The sequence below is a fragment of the Chiroxiphia lanceolata genome, chromosome 5, assembly GCF_009829145.1.
Source record: "Chiroxiphia lanceolata isolate bChiLan1 chromosome 5, bChiLan1.pri, whole genome shotgun sequence".
Taxonomy (NCBI): domain Eukaryota; kingdom Metazoa; phylum Chordata; class Aves; order Passeriformes; family Pipridae; genus Chiroxiphia; species Chiroxiphia lanceolata.
In genome coordinates, this window is record NC_045641.1 from 55,948,871 (window position 1) to 55,964,784 (window position 15,914).

The following is a 15,914-nucleotide window of genomic DNA, read 5'->3' on the forward strand; positions in this document are numbered from 1 at the left end:
AACCTCTCTGGAATTTGTCTGATATTTAGCTCTAAGATCTACAGTAGCTCCTCTCAGCCTGCTGTATGGAAGTGTATGGAAGCTACACGAACAACTCCAAACACCTCTCAACTCCAAAAGGAAAGTTCAGAATGTATAAGGCAATATTTTGGAAAAAGAGCCTTTCCTTAAGGAACCATAACTCTATACCTTTATTGTTATATTGCAGTCTCTAGCGCAGCCGATTTTCTGAAAGGTTGGGTGTTCAATAATGCACCTCCGTTTTGAGAAAGGCTGGAATGCACACAAAATGGAAGCATTAGTTATTTCTAAGCAACATAACATTCTGTGATACAGTCTTAATATCACCACATAATTTAACCTGAGAACAAAGCACCCTGCAAGTATTTTATTTTAAAATTTTATTAAATTATGTATTTTTTCCTAATATGAACTTCCTTTTTAATGTTACTGGATACTGACTTATAGGACTACTACCAGTGAATTTTTTATAACATGGGGAATAAAATTCCTGTGGTAACTAGACTTGAATTTTGTATGTGGAGAAACACGTAGCCAGATTTGCATCTCTTAGATGCAAAGCAGATGGAAGATTTTCAATCCTTACTGAACCTGTGTCTGCAGACTGTTACTTCAGGGACGAAGCTTAATCAAAAGGAAATTTTTAACAGATGTGAGGTCTATTTTAAACATATCCAGTTTGCTAATTCTCAAAGCATCATCATAGTGATTCTCATTCCTCACGTCTCCCGCTGAAATAGAACTTCACCTGACAAACAAGTCAGAGCTTCTGTGAAGTGCACGAGGGGTCTTGCAACAGCAAACAAAATAATGCTGGAATTACCTGATAATCCTGTCATTGCCAAAAAGACATTAAAGTACCATCTATATTTGTATTTTATTCAGTCCCCTGTATTCATATCTGGTTCTTTTGATCACTATTTTTTGGGAGAGCGGTAATCAACATATGGGGATGCCTTTCCTCTATGCATTTTGTACAACTGGTGAATCTACCAGGAAATGTCACTTACGATGGGCTTTGAATCCTGTGGGCAGTGAGCCAATGACTGCGATAAACACCCTGCACAGACACCCTAGATGGAAACAATAAGGATAGTAATTTGAAAAGGTATACCAACTGCTGAGATACATACTTATGAATGATACACCCTGTAAATTTTAAGAATATCTGTTCTATGACTTAAGCATGATTTTGCATCCAAAGAGCAGCAGCAGGGCTATATCTGCTGTCTCTGACTTCTGTGGAGTGGTTGTTCACTTCTGCCTTCCCCTTCACATCTCCATTTGTCCTTCCTCTGCTCCCTTCTTTTAAAGAATGTGAAGCTTCCTCAACAGGAACACAGGGACATGAATGCACTAGTGTCCTTTACTCAACTTAGTATAGCAAAGAACTAATATTGTCTGAGAATCTAGTGCAATCTGCACACTTAATTCTATGAGGGTTTTTTATTTCTTCCTGGAAAATCAAAAATTAGTTGAGTCTTTTATACAGACAGTGCGAACAGAAATTTGTCTTGTGTATACATGGTGAAGAGAAAAATAGTCTTTGCTCCCACATCATAGATCCTGTACTCCACTATGATCCAGTGATATATAGCTAATTTTATGTTTTCACCTTTTGGTTGCCTTTCCCACTAGCTAATTTATCACCATGTGATGGTGACAGTGACTGGCAATTACATCACTGAGGAGATATAAACTCCAGTGGCAGTTTTAAAGGTGAATCTTCTACAAGCTCAACACGCAGTAACTTCAGAGAGGTTGAGCCTTTCAGAGTGTGGATATGGAGTTTATCAGAGCTGTGGTGCTTGTAACTACCAATGTTTTGGTTTTCAATAAAGTTAGCATAAAACCTAGAGCCAGCATCCAATGTGTTTTGTAGTCATTGGACAAGAGGCCATGAAGCTGAATTATGGCATTTTCCCTACAGGTTTTTCACTGTAGCTGTGGGGAAAGAATCAGGTACTGGTTTGGATTTAGTAGTCCCTCATGTTTTACAGCACTTACAGGAACAAAGGACCATACTTACAAAAGCATTTGTGCACCAAATTGTTGAGGTACCGATGCCACTATTATGTTTTAAAGGTTTGTGAGTCAGATGTATTTTGGCAAATACATTTGGACATTACAAAAGCTTTTTTACAAGCTGCATAGTCATGCCTGAAGCTGACTTAGGCTCTTGCCTTCCTCTGTGCTTCTGAAAATCCCTGCAAGTGTGTCTGCTCCTTTAGAACTTAAAACTCCAGTTGATTGCTGTGAACAGTGTTCCCCTCTGTTGGTGTTATGCTCAGTGCCATTTGCTGTCACCTATTTACTCCCTTTCTCTGCCTGGAATGGCCTCAACCACTGACGTGTACCTGCTCCCTCCTTTTCCTGAGGATGGGCATCTTGTCTCTCTCTTCTGCCATGTCACAGCGAAGGACAGAGAAAAGTGTCTGCACTTCCATGCAAGGCCAATCTGCCTATTTTCAGTGTTCCATTAAGATACTGTCCTTGCACTGAAGTAATTGAAGCATAGATATATATTCCTCTCTATCAAATCTGCCACAGGGGCCATGCTCTGGGAGGAGGTGGAACAGAGAGGTGGGGTCAGCTACTAGTTCATTGTTCAGACCACCTCCTGTCTGAGGTCATCAGAATTGGCCACAGTCCACATACTGGGCAGGTACTGCAGACCTGTTGTCCCTCCTGTGCTCTTTGTGACGTTCAGAAAAAGCACTGCTGTCCTTCAGTTAGACTCAGATGAAGCCTTTAGAGTTCTGGTATGGTTACATGGATACGGATGCCTTAGCCTAATGGTATCATCTTTAGGGATGTAAAGTTCTTGTGAATGTGTATACCTACCAGTTCCTACAAGGTTTGTGCCTTTTAACTCTTTGAATACAAGCAGTATTTCTGAGGTGGTGTTATTCCTGTTTTCTGAGAGTGATGAAACTGCTTTGTGCAAAGTAAGAAGTGCCAAAGCCATTGCTCCCTTCTGGTGTTCTCCCGGCCAGCAGTGTTCTGCTTAAAGCCTTGAATAAGTGGTTGTACCTTAAACTACGCACGAAACTTTCAAAGTTGACAGGAGTGCCTAACTTGAGTTTGGGGAATAATTTTTGCGACCGTTTGTTTTTTCTTTAAACAATTTTTTTCTCAGTGTTACTTCAGGATTGATTGATGCTGAACTTAATTTTTAAGTAGTTTTTTGGTCAGGAATTCAGATTACCGAAGTTTTCTGGGTGGAGATTGCTTTTTGTATCAGAGATTGCTGCTTGGAGCTCTGCCTGGTTTATGATTATATTGCACATGCAGCACTTTGTAGTTACCGCCAGAGGTAATAGATTGTTACTGCCAGTGTTTTCTTCGTTACATTTTGATGCTGTCCAGCTCTTCTGGGAACCTCTTTCAAGGCTGTGGTTCTGGACTGTTGTAAATTAAGCCAGTAAATATTTTCCTTTTGTACCGGAACTGTTACTGGCCCAGACATGTGCTTGAACATGGTCCAATAACAGCTCACTGGAGCCACGCTCACTGCAAGCGAAAAGCTCCGTCTGATACTCTGTTCTCTTACCAGAAACAGTATCTGAATGTTACCAAATAAAGGCCTGTACTGTGTTACCTAACTGAGCAAGGTATGTCAAAATCCACCCTTTTAAAGATGAAACAGTTTTGTTTCTGAAAGAAAGGGGGGAAAGCTAGGGGAAATTTTGGCTTCTGAAAATAACACATTCCTAATATACAAATATAAAATTAATCATTATGTTAATATTTTAATTTGCTGTCTCCTTTCCCTGCATATTTAGTAGAAGTGAAAATATTGTTCTAGAGTAGTTTCCCTGAGAACTTGACACTGCTTCCATGTACTTGTATGTACAGATGGAATTCAGGAACTGGAAGACAGAGTTGGATTGGAGAGATGTTTTTCAAAGGGCTACTGCAACAACTAGCTTTTTTGAAATGGTGTAGAATATGTTCATATGAGTTCCCTATTTGCATCTGTGCAGTACTGCTAGGCTGGTGGCTGCATGTCATTGATATATTAATTTCCCAAAATACCCCTTTTTAATGAATAATATCAGAGAAAGCTATTAAAGAAGCTAGAGTGCCTTGAACAGTTAAGAGCTACCAGTTCATTATGATTCTCTTACCTTTGTGACTTGACTTCTTGTCTCATCACACCGATGTGGTAGAATTGGAACAATTGTGGGTGGGATAAGAACTCCCTCAAGAGTATAAATACGACCATTTTTTGCAACAATATCTGTTTCTTCCATTTTTTCTCCACTCACCAAGACTTGTCCCTATGAAACAATACATTATCATTAATAATGTTCATAGCTTCTCAATTTCTGATAATTTAATTTAAAAAAAATTAAATTACTTTCTATTCTTGCTTTTTTTTAAAATTGGCTATCTGATTTTTATCATGCTTGTTTATGCAAGAAGCACACATACATTGTACATTTTCTTGAATATTGATCTACAGCAGAGGTATCAAAAATTTTATTATGAGTATGCACTGTTAGCCTGTGGAACTGGTGATTGATAGACTGGCCAAAATGAGAAGACTACTGATGACTCCAGGCACTGATTTTAGAGGGCATAAACATGCTTTAGTACTCTCTCTGGCAAAGGAGGAGGCAGAAAAGTGAGAGAATCTGGGATCTATGTAAATTTACATGAGAAAAAAAAAAGTCTTCTTTCTGCATTTATTCCTGCAACTGCTCTGCCTTCACAGGAATTTTCATAGGTGCATCTCTGCTCCAGGACAGAAGGAAGCTAACATAATAGATGAGTTTGGTTTTGCAAAAGTACTGAAAAATTAACACCTTTAAAAATGTATTCACTGGGTACATCAGAATCAGAAACTCTAATAGTAAAGAGAATTAAAGAATATCTTTGTGTGCACTGAGAAGTGTTTAAAATAACTAAAACATGTAACAGAATGATTTAAAATATTTTAAGTAGATTTTAAATTTATAAAAAATTTATGCAGAGTATAAATGAGGACCATTCCTGGACTGGGGCTAATCATAAGGGAAAAAACCCTGCAGGCTGTCCTTATATACCAGTTATTTCCTCTGCATCCTTTATATTACTAATGGTAACAGCAGGTGGGAGTGGCAAGTTGAAAATTTCTGCCTCATTGTAGCAAGAAATTCCTCTGCTAATGTTCCCCCTTCCCCCTTTTTTTATTCCCCCTGCATGTGAACAGTTGCCTCAGTCAGAGTGAGATGTTCACAGGTGCAAGCTGTGACTTACAGTGCTGGTCCTGTTAAAATAAATGAACTGCTTTGCCATGCTTCTGATGTGCTCTATTGAGACAAGGCTGGCAACCTCGAGCTGAAATGAATATAAATTGATTGAAAGAGATGTAATAACATTACTTTTTTCAAATCCAGAAAGACCTTCTCTGGGGTGAGGAAATGACCCTATTATCAATGTGAGCAGCCCTTGCATTGACTAACCTGCTTGTATAACAAAGTTAGTGCCATTAAATTATGACTGAGCTTGCTGGTTGCTGCGTGTGAAGAGCTTGGTGCTCAAACGAATATTAATTTTTCTTCTAATTATAGCAACCAGTCTAAGTAGAGTTAACACTTCTCCCTAAAAATAGCCCTCTTTGTATCCACAGACCACTGTAGAAATGGCGGTGCTGGTATCCCATGAAGGTACACTTTCAAAAGAGGATCTCATGTCTCTGTTCCCTCTGATCCCAGTCTATACTGGGAGTGGCCTCCACCTCAGATGCTCTGAGTGGGACCCTTCAGTAAAAATACAATCACTTCTTTCCTTCCTCCCCCACGACAGTGACTGGGGTGGGAATGAACTTCCACCTGGGAAAAATGGGGGGCTTGCTTAGAGTCTGAAAAACAGAAGACTAATTTTATCAGAATAGGCTCAGAGAGAGCTTGATTTTGATGGCAGTAAGTACTTTTCCTGCTATTCATGCCTGCAGTCCTGACAATACCCCCTGACAGTGGTTCATGCTCTTACACTCTGGGTCAGTAAAGCAGCTGCGCTCACCTCAGTATTGGAGACAATGTGGTATCGGACAAGTTCCAGCAGCTTCCATGAACCCTGCCAATGCAGAAAAGAGGTTGTTTTAGCCCAAACGGAGTCACACAAACCCAGCCTGACCTGTTGAGAGGCCATGGTGAAGAGAACAGCACCACTGGCAGGTGCACAAGAAATCCCTTGTCAGTGGTGGCGCTCAGCTTGTGGTATGCACCCTGACATTCCATATCCTCACTCCTACCTATTATTTTGACACGGGCCTTCCATGATTTGCATGTGTGTTGGGAGAGGCAGGAGGTGTCTGGGGGACAGGACACCAATATCCACCTCCTGGGAACCCACCAGCAGTGTCTCCCATGCAGTGGGGCCCTTGTGGCATCTTGACTGTTCCCACCAAGGGTGACACCTTTCAGGAGAGGGTTTGGGGCTTTGCCATGTGGCTGTCTGGGCAAGAGCAGAGGACTGGGGGCCTGGTGTGGAGGATCACTGTCGCTATATGTGATGGGAGACCCCAAATCCCCTTCCTCTCTAGGCGTTGTCTTGATCTTTTAATTGTTAGAGATGGCTTTAAACCTTGGTCATAGGAGCTTAGTTTAGATGAACACTGGACAACATATGTATGCATCTCCTATCTGAGAAAGATTTGCGTTATAGAAAGATTATACCTGTGCAGAAAGCAGGTAATCCAGAGCCTCAGCTTTCATATTATTCAAAGCCTCATTACTTGGAACAAAGACTGTGTAAGGCCTGTTGTCCTGCTGCAAATCCATTCCCAGACCAGTTTTCTGTTTTGGTTTAAAAATGAAAGTGAAATTACATATTAATACTGAATAACACCTGAAATAGCTTTATGTAATTGCTTTTCTGTATCCTTACCTCTATCAAAGATGTAAATTGGCTGTATCTTCCATTATGTTTAAGTACTGACACTATGGTTTCCTGAAATAAGATTTGTTTTAGTTGGGAACATGGAACAAAAGCCAGTTCTTATAAGACACTTCTTGAGTTACTGTGCAAGTCTCAGTTATTACAGATTGAACACATTTCAGTTTCCTTTTTATTTAGGTGGTTGGTGGTGCCTGGAAATGGCTTGTCTTGGTACTACAGTTAGAGTACTCTACTACGATTAGAGTTTGTCATTGTCCTGTGTAGTCACAGAAAAAAAAAGTGTGCATATGGGGAAAGGGTTATTATCTCTTCATTCCCAGTGTGAAAGGGTGGAGGAATAAAATATTTGCAAAAACACCATATAAAGAAGTGAACTTTTAAGGAAGTGTGATAAGCACATCACCAAAAACCCCAAAGTATCCAAAATCACCGGGTTTTATAATATTAGCCTTTTGTGGGGGAGGAATTGCAACTTTAAATACAAGTCTTGCCTGATATCTGTTCAGATGTCCCTTCTTTTAGTATGCTTTTCAGGAATTCAGTGAAATTCACTGATTATAACTGCCAGTTTTCCAAAGAACCATTCAAATGCAGAGAGTCCAAATCCTCCATGAAGTAGTTTGGCAGAAGGGTATATGTCTGTTTGCTGTGGAAAGTGTTGTCATTACCTTTCACTTTGAACGTTTCTTCACTGAACTGAAGCACGATGGCTCAGTAGAATTTGTTTAGTTGCTGTCAGTCATCCTCCTTTGCATTCAATCAATGTGAAACTAATTTAAGAGGAAGTTTGACATTGCATGTATATAGCTTATTGCTCACCTCTTTGCTGCTTTCAAATGTTGGCTCCACATTGTCCATGGCTTTGTCAATAATGTGCAAAATTCCATTGGAAGCAATAATATTTCCCTGCAAAAGTTTCCCTTTCCTCCTTCCTCCTTGGATTCTTATTCTTAATTGATTATCCTGAAAGAAGCCAGGCAATGGATAATGAATTCTTTATTATGAAATGACAACAGAGTGAGTACACATGTTGAATACAGTCTAAGATCCCATTACATTGCTAACACCTGAGAAATTTAAATCTGGGGAGGCTAAAGACTGCTTCCAATGCTTATCAAGGAAATGGAAAAAATTCCTTTGTCTTTGGATCAGGATCATGTTCTTTTTGTTCCAAGACAGCATGGTTCAGAAGACAAACAGGGACAGGTCCTGTGGTGAAAGCAGTGTACCTGAAAGGGCTCTGATGACTGCTACTAATAAAAATTTGCCAGGAAATGATTTAAAATGTCATTGTACTGAAAAGCTCAGCTCCTGTAATCTCAAGGGACTACAACCCATTTCCTTATATTATATGTATATTTAAAACAATAAAAAGTTGCTGATTCTGCACTGTACTGAAGCCTGCAGGAAAAAAACAGGCCTCAGACAGCAATGGTATTTCCCTGTTACAAATGGAGTGTGTACTCATCGAAGACAAAAAATAGATCTCTCTTCTCAGATGCCACTGATCTACTGCAAAACATGAGAAGTACTTGATTTCAGCCTCCACATAGGCCCAAGCCATTAAGAGACACTTAATGGGCCAAGAACAATAATTCTAGATTATAAAATCTAGTATATTATCCATAGAGAACAAATTTTTTGAACTGTGACATCAGACTACCCTGATGTTTACTGACATCAGATGAGCTGGGCTAATGATGAACTCTACTATTCATTTTTCATGGTTAATTGCCATGTGCATTCTATTTATGCTGAAGGCTTCTATTTCCTGCATTGTTTGAGGGCTGCTGATGCTCAGTGGGAGGTGGGTTCTGCAGTGCAGTCAGTATTTGCTCCATGTAAACAGTATACACAGGTTTACAGCATAAACGCTGGGCTTCTCCCTCCCCATGCCACTTCTTTTTTCATTTAGGCTCTCTTAATGCTCCTCCTCCCCTTCCTCCCTCACCTCCCTCATTGGTCATGCCAGCAGATTTAAGAAGACTTCATTTTAGCAAACAGTTTTAGAGCAGTCTGTCTTAGTGTGCTATGTCACTCAGTGGTGAGACATGTCTAAAGGTAATTTTTGTTTTTACTGGTTTTAGTGGGATCTTTGATGCCAGCAAGAATTTCAAGTTTTACTTGAAGTCCTTGTAATGCATGGCCACAGCTGTGCTTTTTCATAATCCAACAGTTATCGTTCACCTGATGTCTCACTGCAGAGAGAACTTTCCTGCTCCTTGTCGAGGGAGCAGAGAACAGTATTCTTGTTGTGGTAGGCTGAAAGGCCACTTACCTTTTCTCCCTTTGATATCTCTCCTGACTTCCCAGTCAAAGTATATATTACACTGGTATTATTCAAGCTACTTGTGTTAAGCTGACCAGCAATAACATGGAGTTTAGCGAAGTACTGGGCTTTCTGTTTATTATTCAGAAGATCCTTTATCTAGAAAAGCAGAGGAACAGAGATACATTTCAATGTAGGCTTCCTTAAAAAAAAAAAAAGTCAAGGTGAATGCTTTTTTGTCCTCTCCAGCTGTTACATTCTGAAATTATGTTTTCCTTTGAAGTCAGGTGATGGAGTCTGAATGGAGACTTCTCTTGATTTCAGTTCAGCTCACATTACACCCTTATGTCCCTGTATGAGCAGTAAGTGTCTCCAGAGTTGTCCTGATGTCAGTGGAAGATAATGGATGCTGACTACTTACATATCAGCCTCCTCTCCTTTTTTCTCACTAAAGCCATTATTTTTTGTATCCCCCTTATGTAAAAGGTGACCTTCAGGCCTCCCTGCTGGCAATTCAGATCTTAATTCAGCCCCTGTCTCAACCAAGTGAAAAGACTTTGATCATAGACATGTATGACAGTCCAAAACTTGAAGCATGAGAGTGTTTTACCCTAACTCATCAAATTATTTTGTTTTTCTTTCAAGTAGGAACAATACAATCTCTGGCCCCTAGATATAAATGTGTCCAGAAGTGTATTAGAGCAAAGAGTTCTTCTGTATCTTTTCAATCAAAACACAACACAGATGAGAGATTTCTGAAGGAGCCAAATTCCCCCTAATGTAAATCCCTTTATCTTGCTTACTTACATTTGTACCTTTGAGTCCCTTGTTTGTTGGTACAAGCACAGTAAATGGTCCCAGAGTGCTCAGCGGCCATTCGTAGGTATTTTCTTATATGAAGAGGAAATAAAAAAGTTTAAATGCCTATTGAAAAGTTCACTGGACAAAGGGACTCTGCAAAGTATGCAAGGGCAGAATAAGAAAGAATACTGTCTGTGGTTATTAAATGTTAGTTTAAGATTCTAAATCCAAGTTGTTAAAAGATGAGAGACAGAAGGGATGTGAAACCCAGGTCCTGCTGCATATTTGACACAGAATGAGGCAGAACATTCAGAATGCTTCTGTGGCATGCAGGCCAGGGCAATGAACATGAAACTAATAGTTTCTTTGGAGATGTGTCCTTACAGGAAGACAACCTTCTGCTTTAAATCAATTCAGTCTCCATAGGGTGAGGGATAGCCTGCTGGTAGTGCAAATATCAGCAAACACAAAACTGGTAATCAAAACCGATGCACCGAAAGTTAATTAGAGTTCATTTACTACCCAGCGACTTTTTCTGTGTCCAAGACAGCAGCATGAGACCACTGGTTCTACAGCTGAAAGCATTAAATATTTCTAATATTCAGCTCTTTTTCCAGAGGTATAAAATCAGAACTGACAAAATATTTACAGTCATTACAGGTGTGTTGTATCTCAAAATTAATAGGCTATCCTGCAAAACATCTGTATATTCTTAGCTTTTGAAAGACACCAGTGTGTAAAGAATGTAATGTAAGATAACCTGTGTGGTTAATGTGTCTTTGTAGCTTCTGGCTAGTAAATTATACAGCATATTTATGTCCAAAACATAACCAAAGAACATAAAATCTGGATTGTTAACAAATGGCAGTACTCAGCATATTGGGCATTTTTCAAACACATAAGGAGAAATACACAAAGAAACTGCAGCTGAGCTCTCAGTGCTGAGGCAATGGGTATTCGTCTTCAGTGCTGAATGTGAAGGTCATTGCCAGGTTTTGCCCTGGCAATGGGGGATTCTCATTCCTTTCTAGTTAGGTATTAATACTCTTCATTTTAATTGCTGGGCTCTGTGAAAAGGACTGAACAAATTATATTAAACAGAAGATTTTTTTTTTTCATATTTACAAGTTTAAGTCAAAGATCCAGCTCAGTTTTAGCATTGTCTGTTCATAGCTCAAATTTTTGGCCATGAAACAGAAGATGATGAAGGCAGTTATGCTGTTCGCTTCACAAGGTGATTGCAGTAACTATGAAGAGCTGGAAGCTGTGAGCCCTGACAGGGGCTCCATCTCACCTCTTCAGGCAGTTTGTAATGTGGAGACCACGAAGCTATGGCTGAGGTGCTCTGCTGGGGGGTCCTAAGGTTGATGGAGACAATGGATGGGATCAGTCCCATCATCTTGCCTGTGGCCTCTATCCTGGTGAAGGCAATGCTGCTGCTGATGGCTAGGGTCTGGGGAAGATAGACCCAGCTGGGAATGACAGTGTTTTTGGTGGACTACTGTGTTGTTCTAGATCTAATCTCAATTGTCCAAACCAATGGGGGCAGGGAAGAAGAAGAAGTGGGATGATCCCACTTATTACACTATGGGACGAAATCCACTGGTGATATTAAATGATGTGTGAAGGGTTGAGGAAACAAGTTTAGCATTCCTGCTTGGAAGTTCTTGCACACTGTGTGGCGTGATGAGCAAAGCAGCTTTAGATGGTCTGAGGACTTTGCAGTGAGTCGCATGCACCCTCTACCATGCTGTTTGTGGCACCTTCCTATGGCAGGTGGGCTTGGGGAAGACAGGGTAAGATCAACCCACTGGGCAGGAGCTGCTTGCGTGTGGTTACTTACCCAGAAGTGATAGGGTGGATGTCAGCTTGCCTTGCCACCGTCCTCCCACTTCTGCATTCAGGTCTTGGAGGCGCTCCATGATGTTTCCATAGCACACAAAACCATTCCCCACGGAGCCCCCCTGGCATGTACACCTATGAAGAGATTGTGACTTTAGCTGTGTGCTGGTGCCTTGTAGTGTCATAATAAACTGGCACCAGGTGTTACCTATTGCTTCTCTGAAGACATTTTCAGGGAGCACCAATGCATTTTAGTTTAATCTTTGTTTCTGCATGCTGTGAAGTATGTCACTGTGCAGGGCAGCCTGAAGGCTTCTTGCCTGTTCTCCTGTCATGATGTTCTCCTGTCAGCTGGGCCAGGAGGGAGCAGTGTCTATCTTGCAGGACCCCTTTGAACAGGGGCTATTTGATGTCCCTGGCTGCAGTGCAGCCTCTGGTCCCAAAATGTTGTGATTGCTGGAGCCCAGAAAGCTACTGAAGCTGCCTGTTTGTGGGTGAGGAGTGGGTACAGAATAAATGTGTAGGGTGCTACCTTGGCAGTGGAGAGGCTGTTTTGTGAAGACCTCACTCATGATGTGGGATTTTGCAGGATTAATTGTAGTTAAAGAGGGAGATGGCAGCTCATCAGTCCTTGCAATAGCTGTATGGGTCTTGTAGAAAAAGCAGACAAGGTTGTCAGTCCTTTCAACAAAGTAAAGTTGTGGTTTTTATCCTGCCATTTAAGAAATGCAATGATTTTGGCAATAATACTTGTACTTTCAACATTATCTTTTTTTTTTCCCTGAAGCTTTTGAAGCACAGAATCCCATGCTTTTTTAGATGTATACCTTGTGTTGTTGCTGTCTCTGTACTGGAAATAACATCTCATATGTAACACCTTGGCTGTCGCCTGGGCATTCCAGCCTGTGAGAGATACCAGTGAAGAATGCCTGACAGTGCTGTGGGTGTCTAAAACAAATTCAGGTTGCCCATCAAGAGATGGGCAGGCAATGCCTCAAGATGGGCTCAATGTCCACTACATTTGAAGTAGTGTGCTGCAGTCAAGGCAAAATGTAAAGGAAACTTATGAAAGAACCACCACAAGCATCAGCCTTACATCTTCTGTCCTATAAGGGAGGGAACACTCCTTATGGAAATGCAATATTGTGGCCATGAAAGACCTCAGCTTCAGAGAGAGGTGGGGAAGAAATCGCTGGTTGTCAATGTGATTGACATATGCTTGCTATTAGGTGGTGGTGGGTACAAATGGTTGTGCATTTTGAAAAGCAACTAGGTCTTGGGTGTGCCTTGACCTTGTGTCAGCCTGACTGTTCACCAGGAGAGGTGGTTAATATTTTCTAAAACATCTGGACTCTTCAAGCCTTGTCAATGTGAGGGGCCATTGATGCCTGCTAGTTTTGCCAATCTGATTTCTTTCTGTTGCAGTCTTCAGGAAATCAGCCCCTCCTTGCCGGTACTTGGGAGGTTGGCTAGAGTTGTCACCTCTGTCATTTACTCATCCTTAGTGTTAAAAGTAAAGCAGGCACACATCAACACACACACAGAACAAAACCCGAACTATATTTAGGAAGCTAAACAGGTATATGGTATGTGTTGTTGAACACTGGCTTTTAACTGTGCCTTTCCTAATTAAGTCTGCAGTGTGTTCATTATTCATATAAGCCTTATCCATAATGATTCATCTCTCTGGATATTTTTTCTAATGGTATCATTAGAGAAGGAACATTACTTTGTGTAAGAGAAAAATGTTCTTTATATAACTAATGGACTAATCATTTGCATGTGCTGGTTGTTAGAAACACACATCTGCCACTCACATCTGCCCCACAGCAGTATCAACCTGACACCGAACCCTCTCCTGTTTGCCACATATGGTCTCTGCTGTAGCTGTATCTCTAGAGATAGCAATAGTATTTGAAAATCCCCAGAGTCCCTGCGATCTGGGAAGCTGTATACAGTCTCAAAGGGGTGCTGCATTTTGGGACAAGAGGCTCAAGCTTTGATTCTTTCTGATCCTGGGTAAAAAGGGCAGTCTAAAAGCATCTTAATTTTTTAGAATGTGATTCTGATGGTGAGCCCTCTTCGTTTTAAGGGCATCTCTTGTGCAGAGAGAGTATGACTGTGGAGCCCAGATGTAAGGTTTAGGGGTGGGATAGAGGAGCATCTGTTCCTTGGGAGCTGATCCCTTTCTTCTGGTGGGGTAAACGTTGCTGTATTGATGTTGACAGCCCCCTTCCACTTCTGAACAGAGAAGAAAAAACCTGAGCATTCAAAGGAGCTAAGAAATAGTTTAGCAGAAAAAAGGAACTACCCTTGAAATATTGCACAAATCAGATTAAGGTTTCAAAATAAAGCTCTCTTCTCTTTTTCATAAAGAAGCAGATGGTTAAACAGAGTAATTTTTTTTGGCTATCATTTCCAGGGTCACAATGAACTGCAGAAATACCTATCTAGTTTGACACTTCCCTTCTGAGGACAATACTGCTTATAACTGAGTGGGCATCCAAGTAACATAGTTTGGATTCGTATGCTGAAGGAAAGCATTTAGCAATTACAGGTTAGCACCTACTGCACAGGATTGAACCCTTCAACCTGTCTGTTCCCTCACCCCTTCTGATAAAGTAATTTATCTGATGAAGTAATTTACTCTGTGTGGCAGGGTTTGGGAAAGACCAGCTGGGTGAATGACTAGATCTGTTTTGTCTTAGCTTTGTCTGGAGTAACTGCTTTGCGACTCACAGTGCGTATGGATTTACAGGTATTGCTTTGGTTACATGGCGTGTGGGCTGGGTGCAGCTTTACAACAAACTCTACTGGACTACCTAAGCTTAGCTGTTTGATGTTTTCATGGATGCTGCACAGACAGTATAGGCAGGACTGAAAAAGATGGAAACCATTACTATTTCAGCTTGCTCGGAGAACGGGGAAGAAAACTTTTATCTCACTATAAGAGGAAACATCAGCTTTCTGTCTCCATTTTACCAAACCTCTATAATAGAGTTTTGGTTTATGAAGCTACTAATTTTGGCGTTGAAGACATAGAGTAAAAATAAGAGTGAGATTGAGAAAGAAAATAATAGAGTTTAAGCGATGGAAAGGCATTTCTCCTCGGAAACCAGAGAGGTTATGATCTAATATGCAGTGTAATTCTGCACTGGCTGAAGCTTCATAGCTTCTGGGTAAGGCTGAACATGATTACTGTGCTGAAGTAGTGCTATAGAAAAGTGTCAGCACTCACTCAGGAAAGATGTATGTGGGAACATAAAACAGAGGAGATTTTGACTTTTGAGGAGGTTCCTATGTTATATTCACAAACTAAACATTTGTCTTTTTTCAATCTTTGCCTGTATGAGAGATTTATTCCTGTACAAGTCATTTGATTCTGGAGTAAGTAGAACTGTCTATATGGGGAAAGCTAATAGCATAACTGTATCCATAATAAAATCAAAATGCAAAACAATGGAAAGGAGGCAATGCAATTTTGTGGCCTCTGTTACAGTTTTGTGTTTTAGGAGAAGGAAAAAAACAATGTCAAAAAAAGCCCTCCCAAATACATTTAAAATCTGGGATGCAGCCAAAATACAGCCTGTCACTTATCAGAATTAATTTATTGTGCCCACATTTTCCAATCAATGTTTTTCTTTGTAAATTTCCTCTTTCATAAATGGATTTTCCTTAGTTGGAAACTATTCAATACAGTTTCAATTTTTTTGCCAAATAGGTAGTTTTAGTTTGATTTGGATCCCACTCCATTCTTCTGTACTTGTTTTTGCCATTAAGTGTCATTGAATGAATGATGTGCAAAGCATTTGGGTTATTTTTTTCCATCCCCCACTCAAAAATTTTTCATTTTCCCATTCTGAAATTCTCGAAACTTCCTCAGCTTTTGAAAATTCTGTTGCAACAGTGAAACAGTGATTAATTAGGAAAAAAAATCTCCTGATTTGTGTGATGTGGAATTTAATTTTAAAGTTTCAACTCAAGTACTCTGAGTATAACATGAGTATACACTAAGCAGTTTGAGTCGTATACTGTGGTCTAGAACTGAACTAGAGGATATTCTAGATAAATTTGTTTGAAATGCACAATAGCT

At 40.3% G+C, this 15,914-nt stretch overlaps 1 protein-coding gene across 4 annotated transcripts in view; it reads right to left on the reverse strand.

The window, feature by feature from the left end:
• Nucleotides 1-15,914, reverse strand: part of STAB2 (stabilin 2) — an 86,527-nt gene that overhangs the window by 54,366 nt on the left and 16,247 nt on the right. For 3 of the 4 annotated variants that reach the window (XM_032687860.1, XM_032687858.1, XM_032687861.1), the window contains exons 10-20: nucleotides 11,823-11,956; nucleotides 9,986-10,068; nucleotides 9,188-9,337; nucleotides 7,729-7,872; nucleotides 6,898-6,960; nucleotides 6,687-6,806; nucleotides 6,031-6,084; nucleotides 5,266-5,346; nucleotides 4,152-4,304; nucleotides 1,032-1,094; nucleotides 190-273 (exon numbers count right to left, since the gene is read on the reverse strand). In XM_032687860.1, coding sequence (XP_032543751.1) covers nucleotides 190-273; nucleotides 1,032-1,094; nucleotides 4,152-4,304; nucleotides 5,266-5,346; nucleotides 6,031-6,084; nucleotides 6,687-6,806; nucleotides 6,898-6,960; nucleotides 7,729-7,872; nucleotides 9,188-9,337; nucleotides 9,986-10,068; nucleotides 11,823-11,956 — 1,129 coding nt within the window. The remainder of the gene's footprint in view (nucleotides 1-189; nucleotides 274-1,031; nucleotides 1,095-4,151; nucleotides 4,305-5,265; nucleotides 5,347-6,030; nucleotides 6,085-6,686; nucleotides 6,807-6,897; nucleotides 6,961-7,728; nucleotides 7,873-9,187; nucleotides 9,338-9,985; nucleotides 10,069-11,822; nucleotides 11,957-15,914) is intronic. The other variant, XM_032687859.1, reaches the window with a different exon arrangement.